At 37.8% G+C, this 26,414-nt stretch overlaps 1 protein-coding gene across 1 annotated transcript in view; it reads left to right on the top strand.

Annotated features, from left to right (window-relative positions):
• Window positions 1-21,865, top strand: part of GHR (growth hormone receptor) — a 103,646-nt gene extending 81,781 nt beyond the window's left edge. Inside the window, exons 4-10 of the mRNA XM_026037715.1 lie at window positions 7,477-7,606; window positions 9,695-9,855; window positions 10,777-10,955; window positions 15,062-15,233; window positions 17,403-17,493; window positions 20,175-20,244; window positions 20,505-21,865. Coding sequence (XP_025893500.1) covers window positions 7,477-7,606; window positions 9,695-9,855; window positions 10,777-10,955; window positions 15,062-15,233; window positions 17,403-17,493; window positions 20,175-20,244; window positions 20,505-21,476 — 1,775 coding nt within the window. The 3' untranslated portion in view covers window positions 21,477-21,865. The remainder of the gene's footprint in view (window positions 1-7,476; window positions 7,607-9,694; window positions 9,856-10,776; window positions 10,956-15,061; window positions 15,234-17,402; window positions 17,494-20,174; window positions 20,245-20,504) is intronic.
• Window positions 21,866-26,414: the final 4,549 nt, after the last annotated feature.

The following is a 26,414-nucleotide window of genomic DNA, read 5'->3' as shown; positions in this document are numbered from 1 at the left end:
TTCTATATTTGAACATATATTTATTATATTATATATAATACATTATATATAATAAATCTGTAATAACTCTACATAAATGGTGGGACAAAATGTATCAAAGTAGCGTTCCTTTTGAAAACCATTTTAAAAAAGGATGCTCTTACAAGAAAAATGCAAAACTACAAAGTTTCAGGTTCTTACTAAGTCTGAGGATAAACTGAGTAGAAGACAATACTTTCTTCTTCTCTAGTTTGTTTTTTAAATTTCATTGAAGTTGGTAACTCATAGCTTATGATTCATTGCAATAATAAAGCTCTGAATTGCTGAACAAATAAACATCCTGGCTGCAGCAATAAATCAGAGACTCCAAAAAGCACAGGAGAAATAGTTTATGCCAGAAAGTTCTAAAACTCAAATTGATGCAGTCTTCTCTGTGACCCAAAGAAAATTATTATGGCCAAGATTCAGGGAAGGGAAAAAAAAAAAAAAAAAAAGTGAAAATACCATGTAAGCCACTGTCTTTTTCTCAGTCTCTGTGCAAAGAGGAACTTGGGCTTTTTGCACCATGAAATAAAAAAAAAAAAACAAAAAAAAACCCATAGACTTTGGTTATTAAAATTGATCAGAGTATGACAACTAAATCCCCAAAGAGGTCTTTTTTTCCTTCTTCTTCTTCTTCTGTCGATGCCCCATTGTTGTAAGGGGTGAATCTCGTAGCACGACTTCTCAGAGCAGTCTCTAGATGTCAGGTCACTCGTGCGCTTTGGAGTTGCACTTGAGATGTGGAGAGTTAAAAATGGTCCTCTGGATTTTTTTTCTTTTCCTAGTTTTTGCACTGATAATATGTTGACCGTAAAAAGGAACATCTCTCTGTACTGAAGAAGATTGCTGCAGGGAATTTCCTCCAAATACATTTAAAGACAGTCAAAACTGACATTTTTTCCTTTTCTATTGGCTAAAAAACACCACCAAATTCCAGCACTTTGCGTTTTGTGTAATAGAGATCATTGAGATTGCATCTCATTCAAGTCTCTACAGAATACAGAGTAGAATTTTTTTAAGTATTATATGCAAGTGTTATTTCCCACAATACAGGCAGCTGTTATCTTGAAAAAGGTTAAAATCAACAGAAACCACAAGTAGCCTGAAGCAGCARCAACAAGTTCAAGAATTTACATATAGTCCTGGTCTCAGATTGGCAGTGTGAATTAGAAGCAGCAAAGGTCAAGAACAAGCACAGATTGAGGGCCAGTATCTTCATGAGTTACTTCACTCAAACGTAACAAGGGTGTGGAGTGGAAATAAATAACAAGAAACATTAGGATGGGTTTGTGCATAACAAGGAGTGTTTGGATGATGAAATATGGAGTTGGGGATTTAGTGTCATCAATAATTGATAATACACAGCTGCGTCTTGTCTAATGGAACCTGGCAAATCCGTGGCCCTGCTTTTATGGAGTGTGAATTCTACTGAACCTATTCATGGAAATCTTGCTATATTTGTAAGGAAGACTCCAATGCTTCTGTTGAGTTGTCATTATTCTGCAAATGTCCTTAAAATAGAGGTGCATTGTACTATTTCTTTAGTTACTGTTTCCTCGTATTCGTACTGTTTCCTTGCCTGCTTGCTAGCCTCTTCTCTCACCCACTCACTGTTTTGGTCATCTCTGAAATATGCAATTTCTTCTCTATGTATTAGGATATGTGCATACTAGATCAAGTATTTGTCATCATTACTATTTAAACCGCACATCAATGTGATTGCATTTTTGCCACCTTAGCATTTCATTTTCAAGTTACCAGTGTTGTTTCTTCTCTCTCATCCTGTCTCCTCTCCTGTTTTTTTTTTTTTTAAAGTATACCTTCCTTTTTTTCCATCTTTTTTCTTTCTTCTTTGCCCTTCTTTATGTTGTATTCCATGCTTTTGCTCCCCTCCATTTCCACCACCCATGTTAGCTTAAACTTTGGTTTTGTGAAAACGCTCTCCATATTGTTCCCCCGCTGGCAYTTCTGCTCCTTGCTTTCCTGACCCTCCTGTGTAACTGTCTGCTGCCACCTCACGCAGCTTTGCTGCAGTGCATCTGGCACGCACATCTGGCGCGGGCGCTGCGGCCGCAGCGGGCAGCGCTTCCCTCGCTCACCGGGTGCTTCTGAATTGCTCCTGGAGCTCCAGACTGGACGACCCCTTTTCCTGAAGTCAGGCCAGAACATCCGTATCGTGTGTGAATGCTCATTCCAGAGCTGTCAAACTGCCCCTCTGCGCAGCCTCCTCTTGTAGGAAACACAGGCTAATGTGAAAACAAAGCAAGCAGTCAGGTTTAGCCAAGGCTGTCATGATGTGCCTTTTCATGGCTTTCACATGCATATAATTGTAAAATTTCAGTGCAATATTGGACATCCATAATGATAGTTAGCAATAAAAGCAATGATCATTTTATATATGCTTTCTTGAAAATGTAATTGCATTTTGAGCATGTATATGTGAGCATATGAGCGYATGAGCACATAAGATGTGATCAGTGAAGAAGTAACTTACAGTCTCACACAGACAAAAAGAAGTTTCATTTGAAAGAGAATGGACCAAGAGGTCCATTGCCTCTTGGTGTTACCAAACTTTTTTTTTTTTTTGCAAAGTTGTTAAAAATTATTTCTAGCATTCTGCAAAACTCTGTGCCCAGCTCCTGTCTATTWTACAGGGATGCTGATTTATCATTGCTCTAAATAGCAATCACTGAAAGAGACTTAATGCAGTGGTTAAAACATAATGACTACTCTTGTAGGCAAACCTCAGGAAGCTGAGCATTGGTTTTATTAAGAACTATTGCAATATTTAGACTAATGCCATAGGCAAAATACACTCTTTAACTCACATAGCAATACAGCATCTATTTTAGAGTTGCTAAATTTCACTTTCTTTCAATTACATTATGTAAAAGGATCTCACTCACTACTGATATGAAAGAAATTCTTCTTATTTTTTCCTGCAGAATTGTTCCAACACTTTGCTACTGCCCTTTGTGGCAAGAACATAATCGGGAAGCATCTGATCAGGAAGTGCTGCAGTCTCCGCTGGCTGCATCCCACTTCCCATGTGCCTTTTGTGTGTTAATATATTAGTACTAGACTGTACCTAAAAACGTCATCCACTGACAGCAAACGTTGTCCATTTTGCTGTGCAATTTGAAAGAATCAGAACTTCCTGGTACCACTAATTGAAATTATGAAGCTCTTACTAAAATAAATTGCCCAGCCTTTATTGAGCTTAGTGGATTCAGGAGCAGATCCTAATTGACAGAATGTACAAATTTGAGCTGCAGCAAACAACACTCCAATTTCTCATAACTGTTACCAATTTTAGATGTAGCTCCGCTACTTTTCCATCCTTCTCTATTATGCAGTACCAGTGATGCACTGTGTATGCTTTGGGAGTTGATCATTGGAAGATATATACTGTTACATAAGGTTCCTCTGTCATTAATGTCTATATTAGTACATGTTATTTTAAGTATAAGTTTGTTCTAAGTTGGATAGTTTTAAGTTGTGGTACCTGTCAATTTTACCAAAACCTTTTAAAATTACCACAATCACAACCACAATTTACTGATTAAGTTAGCTTACTAATCAAGTTACCTTGATTTTTTTTCCTGGTATCCTTATGGATTTACGCACACCATACTAGTAGGAGATGTTTCTTTGTGACTCTTGCACCACACTGCTGTTGTTCTTGACAAGCCCTTAGAACTCATGAGGGCCGTAGGGCTTTCCCAAAGGTGAGAATTAATTAACAACTGCTGTTCTACACTCATGACCTGCTCCCTTTGAAGGCTGATTTTGTGAGCTGGAATTTTAAATAAAACACTACCTAGGATAGACCTGAAAGAAAATTCATTTGTAGAAAAGTTAGCATTGGGAGAACTCCAGCCTGTCTTTAAGACTTTTTTAGTTTCACAGCCCATCTAAGAAATAATTTCTGTAAACTGCAGCCACAGTATTCTGTTTTTAATGATTAAATATAGCATTGAAAGCACACTTAATGGAAAAGTGCAGGCTGATGACCTACGGACAAATGAAAGGAGATGGCGCATCTGCATTCCTGATTCTTTTTGTAAACTGCACTATTGTTTTAGCTACTGTGTTGGCACAGTTTTTTCAAGTCGAGCCAGAATTTAGACCATAGCTAATCTGTGGTCATAACAAAATGAATGCAGAATGGGAAGAGATTTTCCTTCCTGCAGCATGGTTTTGGTTGTGTAACATTTTGCCTTCCACTGAACCCAACTCACTTTCCTTTCAAACTTTTCTACCAAACCTTCTCAGCAGTCATACTAGAAGCCACAGATTTTCTTAGTCGTTTTCCATATTTGCTGCCATCAAATCTGAATATTTAGCCAAGTATAAGAGATTACAAACTACCCCCATATGCAGTGTCTTGAAAGCAGTGCTTGTTTACATTCATGTCAATCTGACCAGAATTTATTTGGTGAGGTAGAAAAGGAGCAAATATGCATCCATGTTTTGTTTTGCTTTTCTAGTCTATTTTAAATCTCAGTTTGACAGCCTTTATTTCAGTAGCTTGCTGCTTTTATGCCTAACTGCATTCCACTGAGCTATTGTGTTCATTTATCACATTCTGGTACAGTTTGTTCAGGAGATGGAGCTCACACAAGGTCCTGTAAAATGTTCATAATTGATTTTGGGGGGAATACAGAATTCAGGATATCTACCCCAAAGGGGCCAAGCATTAAACAAATCAATTTGACGGAAGTTTCCTCCAGTACATCACAAAGACCTGCTGTTTTGAAAGTTAAAAATTTGGCGCACACAGATTGGAAATAATCAGAAGGTACTTTTCCTTACAAATGGAAATAGTYATGAGATACAAAAGTACAAATTATTAATCAGAATCTTCTCARGAGAAAGTAGACATCTGTGTCCTTAGAAATACTTTCCTCTAAAGTTAGGGTATTGGGAACCACATCTTAATCTGTATTCCGTGTGAAGTCCTAATCCTGTCCATTGTAACTGATACTAATCCTGCCTGCTTTATAATCCATTTTTTCCAGAAGATTTTATGTATTCTATAGACCTTAATTTTGCTTATATATAAAGCTTATGAGTTCAACTGGGTTCACTGCTAAGATATCTGAACTCYTACTCAGTCTCTCAAAGTATAAATGAAGTTTGATTTCAGCTGTTATTCATGTTATATCATGTTAYGTCCTGTTAAGAAGTGATTGTGTGATTTTATTTACACCTGGAGATGAGGATCAGCATGGACCTTAAGTATTTCATGTCCTGGTTACAAATACAGTGCAAGCATCAATAAAAATATTCTAATTTAGGAGGCTTTTTTCAGTAATTTATTTTCTTAAGTTCTTACCTGTTTTAGTGAAATGGTCTGTATTTGTTCTTGATTTTCTTGCTACAGTCGAGGATAGAAACAGGAAAAACCATAACATATATTTCCATGCACATTATCTCTTTATAGAAGGAGAGAGAGACTCTTCTTGATTATAGGTRTTGAGGCAGTTGAGGCAGTTTTACTCATGTCTCCGAAGTAGGTGCACAAAATTTCATTTCTTCTTCTTCCTTTTGTTTTTAAACAAGGGTTTGGTTTTCTATTAAATAGAAAAGAAAGGTAAAGTTTGAAAGCTGGAGCCTCATGAATTTTAAAAATGAAAAATACAGTAGTGCTCTTGTGTCTTTTATTCCATTTTCTTCTGGCAGTATATTACAGGAGTATGAATGTGTGTTTTACCAGATAAAAATTGATTTGAAGACTGATGTGAACATTTTTAAAGTTTAGCTCAATGTCAGCACAAAGTATTTAGGGATTTTAGGCCTAATCTGTCAAACACTGAATGCCCTACCAAACAAAACAACGTGCTATACTCAAAATGTTTTTGTTTTTTTTGTTTTTTTTTGTTTTTTTTTTTTTTGGAAAAGAACAATTTGATCTTTCCATTTGTTGATTTGTTGCAACATTTCACTTCTTTTTTTAATTAAAAAAAAACAGATTTTTTTAAAGTTCAGTAAAAGTCAATTTTCTAGCTAAGGAATAGTAAAAATCCTAAGTCTTTGAAACAAACATCAGTTATTTTAAGTTAAGAAAAAAAACTTAAATACTTTTTTGGTTTAGCTGACAAACTTGCAAAATCTCTTACTTACGTAATTCTGTTCGGTCCTTGTTCAATGTCCAACGTGTTAAATGAGGCAATGATACAGGCGAGCGAATCAGAAGGTCAAAGTATTCACGTATTAGTTACTGTTAGTTTCAGTAACGGGTTGGCAGTGTGGAATGTAGAYGGGACAGTTGGAGCCATAAACTAAAGAACAACCTGCTCTGTCATTTAGTGTCTGTAGTCTGTGTAAGCCTTAACTAAAGAGTCAATGTGCTGTAAACTCCACATGCAGGAMTCCTCATGCATGGGCAGCAGCACCTGTATTGGGTGGATACTTTCTTCAGTGTTCAATGTCTGATATTTTGTACCAGGTATTTTCAGTTGGGACATTGCAAAAATATTTGCAAAGAACTTCCCATGCACAACTCAGCAGTGTTGTCTTCCTCACTGTCCAGGGATCATTCCGCTTTTCATAAATACCCATCCTGTACCAAAATTTTAGGTGCCTGGGACATTTTCTTAGCAAATGATCATATTTCGCAGCTAGCTGGTGAAAGGAGGTAGCCACTTCCACATTCATGTGGTYTCCCCATGGAAATCGTCAGAGTCTAAATAGGAAATGTTGGTATTTTTGGATGACTGCTTCGTTCAACCSTTGGACCATTAAAATCAGGAAGAAGGTGGGTGTTTATTTTGGAAACAGTTAATCATACCCACAGCTTCTGTTGACTAATCAACCAGGTTGACAAATTGTACCTGCCCTTTCACAGTCGTAGGTCCTTTCAGTTTTGACAAAGAAGAGAAATAATGAACAGAAAAAGCAACATGTGGCAGGGCAGGCACATGCTCAGAGCTGCCCTTATCTCTCCTAGAGCAAGGTTGTATCTACACACTGTGCAGCAAACCTGAGCGCAGTTCAAGGTAGCTGCACCCTTAGCCCCGCAGTGCCTGGTCACATTGCAAAACTGCTCAGCTGGGTAAATATTGAGGTTGTAGTTAGTTTAATGGTGAGCTCTAGAGTAGCACGGTGCTTCAAAGCAAGTTCTGGGCTAGTTCGGCTGTGTCTGTACTGAACTACAGCCACTGTGTTGGGGTATCCACACTGGGTGTATGTGGCTGCGATACCAAAATTTCCACACTGCATAATAGCTTTTTTCCTTTCTTGCTATTTCGTCATTTACAGGGATCGTCAACTAGATGTATACATATATGATATATGTGTGTAACAGGACTTTAAATCTTACCTCATTGTACATAAGCGATTGAAAGAAAAAGTTAATTGCTCATAAAAACGGCAAGTTCCATTTTAACAGTGTGATAGTCTTTTTAATATATTTAAGTCTCATTCTGACCCCTGCCATTTTTTTTGTGACAGAACTTCTGCGGTGGCCCCAAATCAGCAAGTGCAGATCACCTGAACTGGAGACGTTTTCATGTTATTGGACCGATGGAAATGTCTATAATCTAACTTCTCCTGGAACAATACAGCTGTTGTATATGAAAAGGTAAATAAAATGGAAAAAGAAAGGGAGGAGTCATATATTTAGATATGCCTGTTATTGCATTGCTTTCGTGCTATGAAATGAACCATACTGTTTTTTAAGGGCATAAAATTGTGTTTTAAATGCTTATTTTTCAATGTTACAGTTCTTTGTTAGTTATAAAGCCTCTTGGAGTGAMCAGTGTTAGTTGGGAGATAATTAAGAAAACTTTCTTAATAAATACAGATCTGTGTTGCAGAATACAAATTTGGACACTGTATGGCTTAGGGAGAGAGTTTTAGTATGGATTTTCAGTTTATTTCTGATCAACCTAACATGTAGCTGTGAGATTCATTATGTCTCTGCAGTCTGTAAGTGGATTTTGGATCCAAGTTCTTCTCAAATTTTTCTGTTAGTTTTATGTAAGCCTCATTGATCAAATGCTAGCTTAAATTCTGAATGTGTATGTCTGGAAGATCTGCTCTGAGACTGGGGTTAATGTTTTATAGAGTCCTTTTGAATTAAATAACTTAGATTSGCATTTCACTTAAGCATCTGTAATTTTCAGGTGTTCAAGTGAGTAGTCTGAAAGAGGACATTCACATTGCCAGTACTAGCTGTTAAGGATAGAAATCTCCTGTGCACATGAACTGGAGGTTAAAGGGAATTTATGTTCCAAATAATGTATAGGTTTTCATATATCTTCTTAAACTTTCCACTAGAGATGATACATTTGCTTAGGAAACTTAAGCTTAATAGTAAGGCTTTAGTTTCCCTGGACCTTTCAGAAATACAGGGATTCAAGGTAAAAAYCAGTGTTTCGATGTAAATGATTAGCTGGCAGTTGTCAGCAGCAAGGACCAAGAGAGTGCAAACTTTAAAAATTAATTAAGCTGCGATAAGCAGTGCCACATAGGTGGAACAGATCAGATATTTTATCTTTGCCCCAGACATAAGTATACTGTGATAAAAGGTGTGAACTGAACATCTGCTTCGAAAATATTTCTGTTTTAATGTGCAAACATCATTTAAGGCTTGGGCCACAACTGTATCACGTAACTGAGTATCAAACATAGCACAGGGGATATTATCTCATTACACCTTCATCGGGTGCTCATCCAGCCTCACTGGGTGAGAGCAAAACCTATGCCTAGTGGCATGAAAGCTCTTTTCTCAGGTTATGTAGCATCTGCATTTCAAATTTTGGTTCTTAAACAGCCACTCAAATATTAAAGGCTCCACTTGCCATAACTCTGTTTCATCCTCATCCTCTTGTGTAGCTTGAGTGGCTCTTAGTAGGAAAAGACTTTTTTGTTACATTTTTTTTAAAGAACAAGACTGTTATTTCTCCAGGAAGCATCTAACAGCATGTTTGTAAAGATTCAATCTACTTAATGTGAGAGTAGTGCTAGAGATGAACAGCAGCAGCAGCAGGACTATTCACAGCAAGGTTTGTTTTTCTAATGTGATTTTAGAAACATGAGTAAACATCTGTCATTTTTCCTATAGGATATTTCTAACAATYTGGTCCTTCCTATTTTGCTTTAATTGAAGATAATTTGGGATTTAGGTGAGATTTGACCTCACCTTAAGGTGAGATTAAGGTGAGATTTCACCTCACCTTAAGGAGGTGWAATGATTCGTATGAATATGATATTCCTGTTGCAGTTTTGTAATTTGCAAATAATGTGAATTTCTGAACAAAATTGAAATGGAAAAAAAAAAAAAACCACCATTAGTTTCTTCACTAGTAGTTCCAAGCCCGTGTCTTAGAAGTCTGGTATCCCCAGTATTTCTCTTTCCTGGCATGGGTTTGTGCCGGGCCTCTGGCCGCATTCATCCTCAGGCACTTGTCCGTGTGAACCATTAGAGCCACCCAAACCATGGAAATTCCRCTGAGGTTCATGAGAACCCAGGTGCATCTATACAGGCAGCTTGGATAATGGTTTGGCTTCTTTGTAAATCACAATAAGCAATCACAATGACATATATTTCTCACTTCCATACAAGTTGTGACTTATCAACAGTGTGTCTTGTAACGTCTATAATTTGTATCTTATGAAATCTGTAAATCTCTCTCTCATTTGTATTATGTGTCTATTGTCATTCTAGGAATGATGACGACTGGAAAGAATGTCCTGATTATATCACTGCAGGAGAGAATAGCTGTTATTTCAACACGTCTTACACCTCTATTTGGATACCATATTGTGTTAAGCTTGCCAATAAAGATGAAGTATTTGATGAAAAATGTTTCAGTGTTGATGAGATAGGTATGTTTCCATTTTGCATTTTAATTCTATATATTTTTAMCACAATAGGCATGGTTCTCTCAGCTTTCTTATCGTTCATACTTCCCTCATGGGAAGGTTAGCTTTAAAAATCATAATATATAGAAAAGGATTTGGTTTTATAACACATGTAATGTGAGCCACACCAGAAAGTCTTACCTAGGGTGATAGAATGTTAGAAGGATAGAAGTAAATCTGTAGTTTCTCTTCATGAAAGCAGTGGTCACTCAAATATATGCAACATATGCAGACGAGTTTGCTTTCAGTCGCAGCCCTTCCTAATGGACACTGCTCACCTTGTTCTCTGTGAGCAACAAWGTGTCACTAAATCTTGATTCTGTAAAGTTCTTTTAGCAAATAAGTTTTGTTTTGTTTTGTTTTCCCCCAAATCAGCACTAGTCTGCAGAATCAGCGTGCCTAGCACTTCTAAGCTAGAGCTTGTATTTATTGCCATATGAATTGTGGCTGTACTTTGACTTTCTGGATGTTACTGTTTGTTCAGATCAGTGCTATACACACCTGTAATTACCACATTATTCCTGCAAGGAACATTTCTATTCATAATCAGAACTTTAAATTTACAGTTTTAATTTTTGATGGATAGTTGATAATGTCTCAGTGGTTTATAAGCTGCTATTGGAAAATAAGGTGTAATAGGTAATATAGTCTAAGTCTTTATTAGTCATTTGAATAASATTTTCACTGAGCATGTCTGCCTCCAATGGCAGGATGTTGTCTTATTATTAAGCTTTTAGTTACTTTATCATTAATTCATAGAAGCTAATCAGCATATGTGTGATTAAGATGCTTGTTAAGTCCTGAAATCATTTAGCAGTGTGTAGCAAGAATGGTCATTTCACATTGAAAACTGGCTGTTTTATTCCAAATACTCTGTTTAAACAGTACTACCTGATCCCCCTGTCCACCTTAACTGGACTCTGCTAAATACTAGTCAGACTGGGATCCATGGGGATATCCAAGTAAGATGGGATCCACCACCAACAGCAGATGTTCAGAAGGGATGGATTACTCTGGAGTATGAATTGCAGTACAAAGAAGTTAATGAGACAAAATGGAAGGAGGTATGAAGCAAATACTTGTTATGTAAAAATAGTACAGTACAGGCTTCTTCTGTCCCTAACTCTTTTGTACTATTCTGAAAAGTAACAGGTTTGTAATTGCTAATTAGATGAACAGGTTTGTAATTGCTAATTAGATGATACCTTAAGTACTAAACAATATACCTGTTTTCTCCTGAAGTTTTCAGGCAAATATCTTAACTTTTCATGTCCAGATTCTTACCACACCAGTTAATAGTAAGAGACCCTGAGATCCTTTTATTAGATTAGGAAGTATAGTAATAATCAGATATATGTAAGTTTTTCAAGGATAAAATATTTCTCTATTGATTTCTTAAATCTCAACTGTTTGAAACAGTGCATGCATACTTATAATAGTTGGCATAGGTATTTTATTCTTGGGAAATGTCGCAGTGTCTGCTCAGATTTTCCAAGGTATCTGTAAAATTCTAGTATATATGAAAAAAAAAAAGATTTAAGAAGAAAATACTTATAATTTAATTTTTATAAATACAACCAATGAAACATAGATAAGTCATGTAAGTTCCATACAAGAAAGCAATGTAAAAAATGTGTCTATAATAGGACTTGGAAAAAAAAAAGTTTATACTCTGAATCTTTTAAGTTTTCTTTTGAAGATCACTAATTTCTCATGAAGTTATTTTTCCTATTATGGGGAAAAAAATTGTATTCTGCTTGCCTGAATGTCTGGGCTAAATGTCAGCGTGTTGCAGAACATTTGGATATAGGGACTTCTTCCTAAACATCAGCTCGATGAAATATGAACATGATTCCAGAGTAGAAAAGTAAAACTTTTTTTTGTATCATTTTATGTATAGGAATGAGATAACTGGCAGAAGGAATGCAGATATCACTCAAGAATTGATCTTTATTTATAAAAGACAGATTTACCGAGTGAAATATTTGTAGCCAAGCTGATTTTTTTGGCCACATCTGTGGAAGGCCTTTGACCTCTTCTCACTTCCAACCCTTTTTAATGCTAACTTTTTCTGATTATTTCTTATTAGTAAGTCCATAGTCAAGCAAGGCTTATAATGTCTATAATATTTCCTAACTTTTCCTTGTCTGAATTTCTGTGTACTGAGTTTGGCTCTATTTATTTACTGTATACACTGTGTACTGTGTACTGTGTACCATCTATATCTTAAAGCCTACTAATGGGTTAAATTTAGGCAATAAATCAATACAGGAACAACTTGAAAGCCTGTAGGGTTTTGTACGAGACTTACAAAAGAAGATGGCAATGCAATTACCTCTTTAAAAATGCCAGGTCTAGATTTTTTTTATGAGCCTTTAGCTATCAATCATACAAACACACTAATAAATCTCTTTGCTAGTTCCATTACACTCAGTAATTCCAGTATGTCTTGAGACTAGTTCTTCCTGGAAGGGGCAAAGACTTGAAGTTCCATCTTCTTTCTTTCAGAAAATCTTTAAGGAATTGCTAAATGCACTGCTTGCCTCAAGAAATAGTATCCCTGGTCATGTTCTGTTGGAGCTGTATCGGGTATTATCCTGCCTTTCAACTTACTCAGCATGGCGTAATTCCTTGCAAAACTATCAATTAGAACACAAAAGTGGAATTTCTAGACAAAATATTGTCTGGACTAAGACAATAGCAGCAGGCAAAAGTGGAGCTGTGATTTTGTTCTTCGCATTCCTTTCTGCAGATATCTTGTAAAATAAATGTTGAGGCAGTAACGAGGTACTATTGGTAGATRTATGGAGCTACTATATGATAGATGGAAAGTCACATTTTCAATTTTTAAATTACTAGTTTTATACACRAAGGATGATCTCTGGCTACTTGCATTTGACATAAAGCTTTCTACATGTAATTGATACAAAAACAAATTTACGGTACTCACCCAATCAGGCTGGTTTGTGAAATTATTTTATGGTCTTTGGTGGATGAACCTGTTTTTTTCCCATGTATTTTGTACCTGCTTCTTTCAGTCCATTTGATAACTGAAACTATGTAGCTTACATATTGGTAGAGGGATTAAACATTATTTAATTAATAAAGTACTGCAAGGTTAATCACAGTGTTGAAAGAATCTAAATAATTTCCCGAGCAACTTCCTAAAACAATAAAATCCTCATCCTCATTTAGCCACTGTTCATGMGACAGTAGTACAAATTTAATGTAGCTACTTTTGCAAAGCTTTTGCTGTTGTTATGAGCTATTTGTTGAGTACCTTTTCAAATTTCTTATCTTACCTTGAAGTGTTGCCCATTTCCCTCACTAGACTGAACGTCTGTCCCCTCTAATGGCAGTGCAAGTTTGCTCATTATGAGGAGCAACAGTTACACGGTCTCTGTGAGGCTGTGGTGTTCTCCTAATGAGGTATGGAAACTCGCTTATCATATGAAGAATAGTGAAGAGGGATGATCTAGGAGTGAGTGGGTAACTATGAAGAGCCTAAAAATATATGCAAGGTAGAGAATCTTGAAAGTCTACTTCTYCTCTAGTAGTTACCATAGTTTAGATTGGGTTGAACTTTTCATTTATTCACAAAAAAAAATCAGGCCCAAATCTACCTCCTGTGGGATGTCACTGATGACCACAAGTCAGTCCTCTGTGAGGAAGACTGGTCTAGGGGGRACTTGCTGCTAGCTCTCATATCTCGTTGTTTTTTTGCTGGAAAAGGTCAGTTTTGCATTGCAGTGTTCTTAGGGCAGCACAGCCTGATGTGCTGGGGGGTTGTTTGGGGGAGGAATGCGCTGGGCAGCCAGGCCGCCATCCCCACGGAGCACGGGGCTGTGTGGGCGCCCACCTCGTGCTGCCCATGCCTTGCACTCTCTCAACTGAGCCCTGGTTCGGCGCTTCGCCCWGTTTTCACTCTGCTTTCCGCCAGGGACAGTTAAAACCAGGGCCTAAATTGCCTAAATGAGTTTCCTATGCACTGCCATTCATTTTTTTGGTTACCTTTCATCAGGTGTCTCTCATAGTTTTCAATTGATTTGATCCCTCTGATCAAATATGCTATTCCTTATTAGCACTTTCTGAAGTGCGTCTTGTACCTCTAGCAAGCTGAGGTCATTTAAATTACACAGCTGCAGTAATTACACTTCATATTTTCCAGGTCTCCATTTTGGTCTATATAGTGCGCTTTCCAAGTGCTTTGGCCACTGCTGTCCTGGGCATTAGTGCCCTATCATCCCTGTCATAAGAATCTCCTTTAGATATCTCAGTAAAAACATCTCGTGCAAAAAATTTAGCATATTCTTTCTTTCTGACTTCATAGCATGAAATAAGTAAAATGGACTAGTGTGTAGATGGTGTTCCCTCTGCCATGTGTATTTATATTTTGTGTACATTTTCCTTCTTTTTTGTGTGCTTGTGCTGGTGTGTTAATGTAAGAAAATATGTGGAGTRTAAGGAGATATAAGAGTATAGTGTGAGAAAATATAGGAGTATAAGGAGAGATTTCACATATTAAAACCTCCATATGCAGCAATATCCAAGTATGTTGCAGTTAATGCTTAAATGTAAAAGTCTTTAGAACTGTGGTATGATCCCAGCTCTACCATTGTCTCTAAGCGTTACTTGACTTATATATACTTTAAAATCTTGGAAGCTATGCAGTCTTACCAAAAAAAAAAAAAAAAAAAGGCAGATTCTAACGCATTTGTCTAAGAGGCCTTTAATTCATTTTCCTTCTTAAAACAGAATCTGTAATGGGGATTGCAGTAGTTTTAGGACTTTCATGTTATTTGAACAAGTTTTTTGGCACTGTGAAGTTGGTAATGCTGTGTTATAACAGAAAAAAAAAAGAAAAAGGTTTACAACTTGATAAGATCATTGGGAGATATTCACACCACCTACTTGCCGTGTATGTGGGCACAGCTGCTTTGTTTCATTGACTGGACTTACAGAGAACTTGGATTCTCCCTCCCCATCTCCTAAATCACAGCAGAGCCTGGTGGCTACTAACTCCAAAGTAAATGGTGTGAATTTTCTCTGAACTCTTCTTGTGGTGCCTTTACAAGTTCCAGGTGGCAAACATGCCTTTGAATGCTAATTTTTGAGCTAAGTTTGCAAGTGCAACTCAAACAAACAAACCACAGTCGTTCTTTCTTTACAGTTAGAACCCAGGCTCTCCACAATGGTCCCACTGTATTCTCTGAAGACGGGAAGAGATTATGAGATAAGAGTTCGATCAAGACAACGTACCTCTGAAAAATTTGGGGAGTTCAGTGAAATCCTTTATGTATCTTTTTCTCAAGCAGGCCTTGAACTTGTTCATTGTCCTGAAGGTAAAGAAGCAAAAAGTAGCAAAGTGTTTTTGTAAGCATTACTGTATTTTTTTGTCTTTCTATTTATTTATTTATTCTTTCCTTTTATGTTTTATACTTGAATATATTGCTAATTCAGCCTACTAAGTGAAATTCATTTGGTGGGATTGAGAATGTATAACTTTCATATATGTGTTCAGAAATAAACTCAGGAAAAAATCACAGCTCTTCCGAGAGCAAAAATATAGATAACTTCAAAAACCCGAAACAATAATTGCTGTTGTCCACATAGGGTCTAAAATAGCAACAATTAAATCTCACACTTCATTGTGTAAACTGATCACTTTAAAAGTAAGGCAGARAATTGTCCCTTCCATACAGCTGCCTGAGTTTGTTATTAGAATTATGCTGTGCTTTCCTGATGAGCCTTAAACTAGCAGGGACAGAGTTTGCCTCCTTCGTGTTTGTACTTGCTTTTAAAGTGCTATTAAATAAGACAGAAGAAGAAACAACTYCTGGGTAGAGAAACGACCTTTGCTCTGTTAAAAGCATGAGGTAGTGCCTTATCCTAAAGAATTTTCAGGTCTGAGGTACTAAACCTGTTCTTCAAAATATGATCTCTTTAGCACATTCTTTTAACAGACTTTGTTGTCTGGAATATTAGTGGAGGTGTTAAATAAAACCAATCATAACTCTTATCTTTCAAAATCTGGCTAGATGCCCCCTTTTTTATCTTTTTTATATTAATATTTTTATTCCTGTTTTATCAGAACACCAGGAATTATTTTTGTTACCYTAAATCAATCTGAACTTGTCACAATTTTCATAGGAACAAAATGAAAATACTCTGAAAGTCTAAGTGGTCATACTTGCACAGTTTTCCTCAGTCACTACAWCACAAATATCTGTAATTATCACAAAGCAGCAGTGATCTGATTTCATGGATAGYTTCCTCTCTATGTATTGAGTTGTTGAACTGGGGCTAAGTTGGGAATTCTGCACAAGAAAATTGAGACAGGATACTCTGGTGTGACGAAATTTATTTTTGATTCTTTGGAACTTCACCTTTAAGAACATAGAAGTAAATTTGATTTTTTTTTAAAGCATTTAAATTTGAATGTAATCTTCCAGTCTTTCAAAGCAGCACAGCGGGATATTCACAGCTCTCACTGCCATGGCAAGGAGCTACTGCTTCTCTTTTATCAAAATTGGGAACAATCTAAGATAGGCCTATCTGCATAAAAGATTTCCAGTCAAAATCTCAACTATGAACAGAGAACTAGAACCACTACCTGAAAGTATTTTTTTCCAAAAGGCCATATATTTATATTCAAATATAGAACCATAAAATGCCCAATCCAGTATTTCTTGGGCACAAAAATAAATGAAGTTTTTATAGGAAACTTAACACTGGAAACAAACGAGAATATTCTAAGACTACAGCCAGAATAATTTTTTCTGCATTGTGTTTTCTACAGTACCAGCTTGAGTATGATGTAATTGCCAGTATTTAAGAGAGAAAACATTTATCAGCATTATTCTTTATTCCTACCAAACCACTTTTATCAGTCAGCTACATTCTCTCCTTGTAACATTATCCAATGTAAATGGAAAGAGGAAAAGAAAGAGGGGTTTTTTTTTTTTTTTTTTTGCATTTGACACTGCTCACAACATAAAATTAGTAGTCCACCATAGAAAGAGTTAGCACTGTGATTTTTGACACAGCCATGTTTTAGTTTCTGGGAGAGAGGGATGGATTGCCTGTGATTCAGTGGAGTTCCACACTATAAATAGCGTTCACKCCGTGCTGGCCGGCAGAGGCAGTACCGTGGTCTGCGGCGTTACACAGTGTCACAGCTACTCGCACGCTCCAGGCAGGCAGAGCRTTCCTCTCATGACTGTTTTTGCTTATTATGTTGTCTCTGCTAGGATTTTGTTTACATTAAAAACTCAGTCTGTTTCTGCAAGGATCCAAGTWGACTCACAAATGCAATACAGAAGCCATTGAGACTGAAAGGGTCTTTTTGTTTCTGCTTATTACAAAGTTTTTACATTGAAGTAACCAGAAATTCCCTTGTTGTTTTTTTTTTTATAGCTTTGGAACCTTTGGGCAGCTGAAGAGAAGGTTAAAATTAAAGATGCAACAGAGGTGCAGATTCCTGCTGATAAATTTTTGTTCTGTTGTTACAGAAATAGAGTTTCCCTGGTTCTTAGTCGTCATCTTCGGAGCATGTGGGCTGGCTGTAACAGTGATCTTAGTTCTGTTGTCTAAACAACCAAGGTGGGCAGTTTTCATCTATCAGTTCTTTTTAACTTGTAGTTTAAAAAATAGGCTGTTTCCCTCCCTCCCTCCCTCCCTCCCTCCCTCCCTTCCTTCCTTCCTTCCTTCCTTCCTTCCTTCCTTCCTTCCTTCCTTCCTTCCTTCCTCCCTCCCTCCCTCCCTTCCTCCCTTCCTTTCAATTTGTGGGACTAAAAGCTATTTTGGAATTGTTTCCCATCCTCTTAAGCTACATGGATGCTGGCATTTATAAGCACTGAGCCTTGAGCAGTGGGAGTCTGAGTGGGAATCCTGTACCCTTTGGATTGCAGAACACTGTTATAGTACAGCATTTGTTTGGCTAATTTACTGAAGGCTCTGAATGAGATTAGGTTTTTAGGCTGTTGAAGTTTTGTAAATACTGGTTTACCCACTTTTGTTCAAAAATGGCACCAAACATCTGTCAATATATTTCTTGTTGTTAGTCTGTTCAGATGATCACTGTTCCTTCACTGAGCCAAGGGAAAGAGCTTTAGTCATAAAGCAGTATTTGGTCTCTGTGAACAGATTGCTGCTCCTACAAATGACTAAAACAAAACAAAGCTCAGGATTGTGTCGTTTATAAAAATGACACAATGGTTTCAAAGCAAATTCATTGCCTCAAATGTGTGTTCAGGGACGGGTTTGGGCAGAACTAATTCCGTTTGGATGTCATGGCAGCCTCATCCTACATTATGGAGCAATATCACAGTCCATCCCCCATGCCTGTCAGTGGACTCATATATATGCTCTGAAAATGAACACTGATGGTTGTTCTCATACCAGCATGACAGCAAATCATTGAAATGAGAACAAGATGGAGCAATGGGTGCAGTTTGAGCTAGCTCTGAGAAGAAACATAGGGAAGCAGCTCAAAGCTTTGCCAATGCTTGACTTTTAGGCAGCCATTCAGGCTGCAACAGCATCCAGGTTTAGAACATCAAGACTTTTGATGCAAGGTATAAGAAAATCTAGATGCATCAGAATGGGGAGAGAGCAGCTCACACGTAGGACCTGGAGCTTGCTCAAGTCAACACTCTGAGCAAGGAGTGGCTTCGTCTTGGTCACAAAATCCTGAAGGCTGAAGCATATCTGATCACAGCTCCTTTGGACCTTAGATGCTCTTCATGAATCTCAGAGGAGGCTTTCCTCCACTGAGGGTCCTTTATCTGGAAAGTTTTTCTGGACTTGTTAGCCAGAACCCTTTGACTGTAGTGGAGTCAAAGTCCTCCTTCCATGGAGGAGGAGATGCATAGATCTCCTGTAATGCAAAATACCAGGGTTCAGCTTGCTCCTGCGGCTGCAGGCTACCAGATACCAATTCTTATCCCCCTCAACTTTGACATCGCTAGACCCAAACAGGGCTCTGTAGGAGAACTGTCCTAGCTGTAGCAATTAACTCATTCTCTGTAAAATTGAGATGCAGTTTTGAACTATCTGAAGATAAGAAACTGAGCCCAGGTCTCACTCCTGAACAGTTTCTTCAGGCAATGAGAGGCAGACATTTTCATCTGTTTTGTCAATGCAGTGCTGTGTCCTGGAGCTGCTCTGAGAGCATGGCGAGAGCATGGCCAGAGCTCAGCAAGCACAGCCCCTCCAGGGAGCAACGGGAGAGTTACTGGGATTTTGGCCACCATTCTCACTTACTGCCAAAGAAATTTAATACCTAGGGAGTCTGGGCCTTCCACGGGTTGGCAGAAGGTACCTAAACCTTTCTCTAGCACTTCTTAAGACCCCTCAGATCCTTCCTGGTCTTCACCAAAGTAATTAGCTATACAGCAAAACTAGTACTTGGATTTGGTTCTTCTATTCTCATAGTTTACCTTCTGAAGTAGGCAAGTGAGGCAGTATAAAGAGAATGATAGATTTTCCTTTCAGAAAGTAGAGTTCCTGCATTGCAAAAGAAGCACACAGGTAAAACGGAGGTGACAGGCATGAGCCACTGATATTGGATTATTATTAATGGTGAATCATCTTTCTGTTTTGTTTTGCTTTTTTTTCTCATGAACTTTGAAATTTACTTGTTTTATGAAGGACTGGAATAATATCTGTTCCTATACTGAGCAATTACGCGTTAGCCAAGTGGCTAGTTCTCTCTACAAGGATAAAACCCAGGCTGACATTTTTATAAATTACTTGCTACATTAATAATTTGGAAGACAAAGGCATCACAGTGATGGCAAAATATTAGCCTGATTTTTTTGTGGTGGTGTTTCTTTTCTTTTTCAGTAACTCCTCTAATTCTTTTCCCTTATTTGCATTTGTTGGCTGTCTGCAAGACTGCTTTGTCCCTGAAAAAAGAGGAGAGTCACTCAGAACAGTGAGGCTTGCATTGGGTTCCTTTGAAAATTATGTAAAAAGGGTAATTATTGACAGTACTCTTAGAATTTACTCTCCTTTTATAGACCATTAAATAATCAAAAATGGAGTCTGAAGTGGAGTCCAGCATAAATGTATGTGATTTCAACAAGGCAGACTGCAAAAAGCTTTTTTTTTTTATTTTGAAGGGGAGAAGGAAACAATCCTTCTCGTTAGYATGATTTTAAATTGAATCCTCAAACATTTCAGTTTTGAAGTAAATAAGTCTAAGTGCAATGTAAAATTTCTTTGTTTTGCAACATAAAAAAGCATTTCGAGCTAAAAAAAAAAATCTTTTTTTTTTCCAGATTAAAAATGCTGATTTTTCCTCCTGTGCCAGTTCCAAAGATTAAAGGGATTGACCCTGATCTCCTAAAGGTAATGTTATGATCTAAAGTCTTCAGAGTGAGACTCATTGCAGTAGTACCAGGTGAGAATTGTTCTCCAGGCAGAACAGTTTTACAGAAAGAAAGCGTGAAGTGAAGGGAGTTGCCATAAATGTGGTTTTATAAAGTACAGAGGAACTGACCTGGCAGCTATTACATCAGCTACACTTATCTTCCCTTAAGTTAACATCTCAAAAAGCACAAACATGTTCACTTGTCCCATGATAACATTCATTTTTTCTTGCTTTACAGAAAGGAAAGCTGGATGAAGTGAACTCCATCTTAGCCAGCCATGACAGCTACAAGACGCAGCTGTACAACGACGACTTGTGGGTTGAGTTCATAGAGTTGGACATAGAGGACCCTGATGAAAAGAACAGAGGTTCAGATACCGACCGGCTCCTAACTGATGATCATCTGAAATCACACAGTTGCCTGGGGGCAAAGGATGATGATTCTGGACGGGCCAGTTGTTGTGAACCWGATATTCCAGAGACAGACTTCAGTGCTAGTGACACATGTGATGCCATCTCCGATATTGATCAGATCAAAAAGATAACTGAGAAAGAAGATCTCTTGTGCCTTGATAGGAAAGATAACGAGTCACTTCCTAGTCTAATCCTAGATACAGACACCCAAGAGCCTAATACAAAAAATGCTAAAATTCCGTGTGAAAATAATGAGCCGTGGCCACCTTTTGCCGACAGCGTTGAAGCAGCCAGTCCCCCGGTCCACACCCAGCTAAGTAACCAGAATTCCCTGGCAAATACTGACTTCTATGCGCAAGTGAGTGATATTACTCCAGCAGGCAGTGTTGTCCTCTCTCCCGGGCAGAAATCCAAGGTGGAGAGAGTGGAGTGTGAGGGCTGTGCCGAACAAAGCTTCACCATGGACAGTGCCTACTTCTGTGAGGCAGACGTGAAGAAGTGCATTGGGGTGACTGCGCGCTCGGAGGAGGAGCCACGCACTCCTCAGGAGCAGAGCTGTCACGAGGACGCTTACTTCACCACAGAGAGCCTTACCACTACTGGGGTCAACCTGGGGGGGCCTGCAGCAGAACCCCCAAGCGTGGAGATGCCTGTCCCAGACTATACTTCTATTCATATAGTTCACTCTCCGCAAGGCCTTGTGCTCAACGCAACGGCGCTGCCTGTGCCAGACAAGGAATTTAACGTGTCTTGTGGCTACGTGAGCACAGACCAACTGAACAAAATCATGCCATAGCTCTTCTCCGAYGAGGTGTACGCAGTATTTCACGGCAGAGAGTCAGCTTGGGCTTGTATGCTGAAACCAAAATGAAGTTTAGAAGTTTTCTTGTGGTTGTTATAATTTTATCTGAAATGTTGAGACATAAAATATTCATCAAAATATTCCTGTTGTGTTCTGTAAATATTATCTATGAATTTGTCTTGAGGCTGTTTTACTAGCAGTGACTGTCTTGTTATTGTGGGTGTTGATTTTTGTGATACTAAGCATTGAAATAACTATGTTTAATGTACAGTAAATCATGCTTTTTGATAAAGCTAAAAAAATCAGGTGGTTTAAAGTCTAAGAGTTTAATAAAAATCACGCTGTTGGCAAAGATCTTTATATCAGTAATTGGAAACTGAACATATAGGTGAAAAAAAAACAAAAGTAGTTCGAATAAAGAACACATTTATTTTGATTTATATAAATTAATAGAATATATTTTAATATTTTAGTCATAAAAGCATAAATGTTTTATATTACACTACACACTGTAGTTTAATTATGATGACCCCATCTAAGCAATGTAATTGCTGCAATATTAGAAAAGTATTTTCTGCTTTATAAAAGTTTTATTTGGAGCAAAAAGAAAAAAAAAAAGATTTTTTACAGAGCCATTTTWTACCTCCAAAGAAACCTATAGAGAAGTTTTGAAATATTGTAGGAACTTAAAGTAACTGATCCTATTACTTTCTTACAGTAATATAGAAATAGACAATAAATTCAAAGTTTTGTAGAAAACTTGAAAATACACAGAATATTTGGGCAAATTATATTTTCTGCTCCATCCGATCCTGGTTAATACTAATAATATACTTTTTTATGAGCAAGTTTTTGTTGACCACAGGATGTAACASTGTAGAGCTACACTTTCATTGAACCATTTTGAAACACACATGAATAAGCTCTAGTGATTTAGCAGCATAATCTTTTCACATTTGACCAAGTTCTGAAGCCCTCTTAGAGCCAAAGCTATCACTACAGTCATTAGTTTGTGCCACATAAAGTATTGATTAAAGAGATAAGGACTTCAGGATTTGGCCAGCAGTTCATTTTTGAAGCTATACTGGGTTTAATGACTTCACTGGATCAAGAGAATCAAACAGTGTTGATCCAAAGCGTTGCTCTCTTTTTTGTGGCCTAGCAGCATCTCCTCTGACTTTGTTAGGCAGGTTTTCAGGAGGAAAGCAGAGAAAAACAAAACGCAGTGGGGAAGCTTCTTGTTCTTAAGTATATTAGGAACTTTCCAGAGCTTTGCAATGAGCAGTTATTGCTTCAGAAGTTACCCTAGCAGGCCATAGTACCATCGTAGCAGAAGCACTACTTAGAAAGCAAATAGGCATCTTCATTTCCTTTCTCTTCCCCGAATAGAAATTTGTGAAGGGCAGCGAATATGGCTCTCCCTCGTGATGCCTCCCAGTGAATCCACTGAAGCTCTGCTGGTGACCAAGGGCTACAGGACCGGGCCCAACTACTGGGAGGGATTTTTAAGGTTAGCACAGACTTCATGGTAAATGTGCATTAGGTATTCTGCTAATTTGCTGCTATATTTTTCTAACTGCTACATTATTTACTTTCATATAAAATTTCATAGGAGATAGACACTAATACAATTAATGCCTATGTGTGTGTTTGGAAGAAATTTCTTACTCTGTTTCTATTGCCAAAAAGAGATAAAATACCTCAATCAAACTCAGAATGTCATTTTGGTACTTTACTGGTCACACAAGCCATTAAATGCTGGTCAGAAGATTTATGTCTTTCAGTTTCTATTTAACTTTCCTGACGTCAGTGTTTTGTTTGTTTTTCTCAAAGTTTAATAAATGTATTGTCTTTGATCTGTCCCGGCACAATGTGTTTTATTGCAGATAATTAAATTTTTATGGAGTGTATAGAGATTTTATCAAGAGAAACCAAGTATTTGTCATTGAATAAAGTAGATGGCAGCCTGCTCTGTATAGAAACAAAGCCAAATAGAATCCATATTTTCACTGATTGAGATGTATATAGCTAAGAATAGAAGCACAGGCCTAAATTTACAGGCGGAGATAGGACATGCTGTACCCAGCACTGCCCGAGACATGTGGYACTGATTTAGCAGCCCAGTTTACCTTTTGTGGGAACAGCCTGTGGCTGCAAACAAGCAAACTGCACTAGCCCCAGATTTGCACCTACAGCAGGATCCACAAATGAGAAATTCTGACAAAGTTCATGAGTTGCTTAAAGCCATCGTTCAAGGGTGTCTGTCCTAGGCATATATGAACTCTGAAAAAGAGCCTGTGTGTGAAAAATGTAGTACCTTGAACATCTCCTCTCAGTGGTGCTCAGTAGTGCACCAGRCCCATCTTTTCTATTGACTGAAATCAGTGTAGCTGTTGAAAGAATCCAACCATATAGATGTATGGGGAGACACTTCCCCACCAAGGGAATCAGGGTATGATTCAGTTGCCTACATATGGAAGCCCAATGTCACGTAGGGCCCAGTATCATGTAGGGTTTGCAGTCTGGCCTCCTGCTACGARTCCAGAACAGCACAAGTCTCTAGTAGATACCTCAGCCTCAGTCACACCAGAGGTCCATGTTTTACTAASTGAATTAATCCCTTGGGAAGGATACAGCTCCAGGGATATAGAGCTATTTGTATCAGGTAGGTCTAAGTTACCAGTGAGGTAGTGGAGCCTAACGAGCTGTTTAGCTGACGAGGTATACACACGTCTCCTTTAGATGGGCTGAACTGGTCAGTATCCTTGGCTCTTCACACCGTAATGGCAGTCTGGACATCTCGCTCACGTTCAGACACCTTTCCTTCCTGCTCTTCATCCCTAGTATTCATCCATCTTCTCTGTCATATCCTCCTTAAACGGGCTCTGGTATCTATCCGGTACCTGCTCATGTTCAAAATCACCAATCTATTCTTGCACAATTAGGTTGTCCCAAAATCTGGCACAAAGTGAATTATACTGACACACTTTAATGAAAAATACCTGAAGACATTGAAGTTACACTCRAGGCATAAGGATATCTGAACCTGTGTGTGGATAGACCCTTTCTTGCTTGTAGAACAGATTAAAATTTGCCAATGTGGCATTGCAATGATTAAATCCAGGTACAGGCTTTCTCCTTGGGCCCCAGCATATATGTGTGCATGCGTACACGCAGCAGAATTTGATCTAAATTGAGTCAACATAAATAAGCACTCGTGACAGACAAAAAACAAATAAGCTGTGCTACAAATTAATGTTTTCACTGCCACTTGGGTGGTGGCTGAGACTTCTAAAAGAAAAAAAAAACATTATTCTGGCACTAAATGATCATAAAGGTCTGTAATCAGTTAACTGTAATCAGTTAAATATGAGGGGCTTTCTTTTTGCCCTTGGAAACAGCACGTACTATGAGCAAAGTGCTAGACCATGCTGTTACCTTCCACACCATATGGCCAAATAGTTGCAGAGAAGCACAAGCTTTTCCAGACAAAGTCTTGCAGACAACATGATACAGCGAGTTATAGTTATTTTTCATCCAGTTCATCCAATCACTTACAACGCTCTTTCCATGGCAGACCAAGGCCATTTTAAGTCACATATGCGGTGCAGCTAACACAAGAGGCTCTACGATTTTACATTTGACCCTGATAACCCTTTCTGGAGGCTACAAAATCAAATTTATCACAGAGGCACAGAACAATACACACTGTAGTAGGTTTCATTTCTGTTTTATTTACTGTTTACATTCCTTTTCTTTTACAAGAATGTGGAATCTCAGTACTTTATTGCCTATCACTGTCCTGTTACAATTAATGAGGCTGGGATTTTGACAGATATTGTAAAACTTTAAAAATACTATTATTTATTCAATACTGCAGCTATAAAGAAAGGATTAGATCATCTTTTGCCTGGCAAGAAGACCCAAGTAGGGAGGAAAAAATGTTGTGCAGAAAAAACCAAATCCTTATTTTTCTGTTTATGAACAAAACAACTCAAGCACGTGTTGAAACTAAGTGACCTTTTGTGTTGATTGATGGATCTAAGTATAAGCATAAGGTGCCTTATGTATAATAATATGTATATTAATAATCATATAAGTGTATATATTGATATGTTTGTTTATTTGGTTGGGGTTTTTTTTGGACAAACTAGATAGTTTTAGAGAGGACAACAGAAGCTTCTGCACCAAAATCTATATTGTCACCTTTCATTTCCTAAACTATAACAAAACTCCCCTATCAATAGGACTAAAACAACAGCAGAAATGATGCTGACGCCCAAGATTCACCACAGCATCATTTTTGACTCTATTTTATTAAACTACTCTGCAGTCCAACACAGTAGCTACTACTGTGATAAGCCTGACCTTAACAGTCTAAAACAGGATGAAACCTGTGCATATCATCCCTTGTGCTCACCCAAATAATAGGAAAAGAATCATTTTGTAAATTCAGTTGAATTTTGCCTTAATTCTAGTAAATGTTATCACTGTTGCTATTTTAACTGCAGATGCTACATTCCTCTCATATTACTGGGCTTAGAGAGAGAATGGGGAAATGCAGGAACACCAAAGTGGTTTTACTGTGGTTTCCTGTGCTTTAAACTCCTCAGTACTCACTTTGGGTTTTTTTTTTTTTTTTTTTTTTGTTTGCTTAATCTTTATAAAAATCACGAGTGATTGTACACCTTTTTACAGGCCTAAGAAGAGCACTCATTACTGTGATGTCTAACTGAAGCACTGATCTAGTCTTGCTCACAAATAATCTTATTAGAGTTGCATATTTTTTAAAATTACTTTAAAGATAAAAATCTTTAAAGCATGGTTTTAGGGGTGGTGAAGTTTTGGAGGACAGCTAGAAGGTTGTAAGATGTAAACCTGGCCGGGGAATGAGGACAGGTGGGCTAGAAACCACCAAGAGCTTTCAGTGAG

Source organism: Nothoprocta perdicaria, unplaced genomic scaffold, assembly GCF_003342845.1.
Source record: "Nothoprocta perdicaria isolate Ctin4 unplaced genomic scaffold, notPer1 scaffold_1, whole genome shotgun sequence".
NCBI classification, from domain to species: Eukaryota; Metazoa; Chordata; class Aves; order Tinamiformes; family Tinamidae; genus Nothoprocta; species Nothoprocta perdicaria.
Note: the sequence above shows the minus strand (reverse complement) of the source record. Positions and strands in the feature narration are given on the sequence as shown.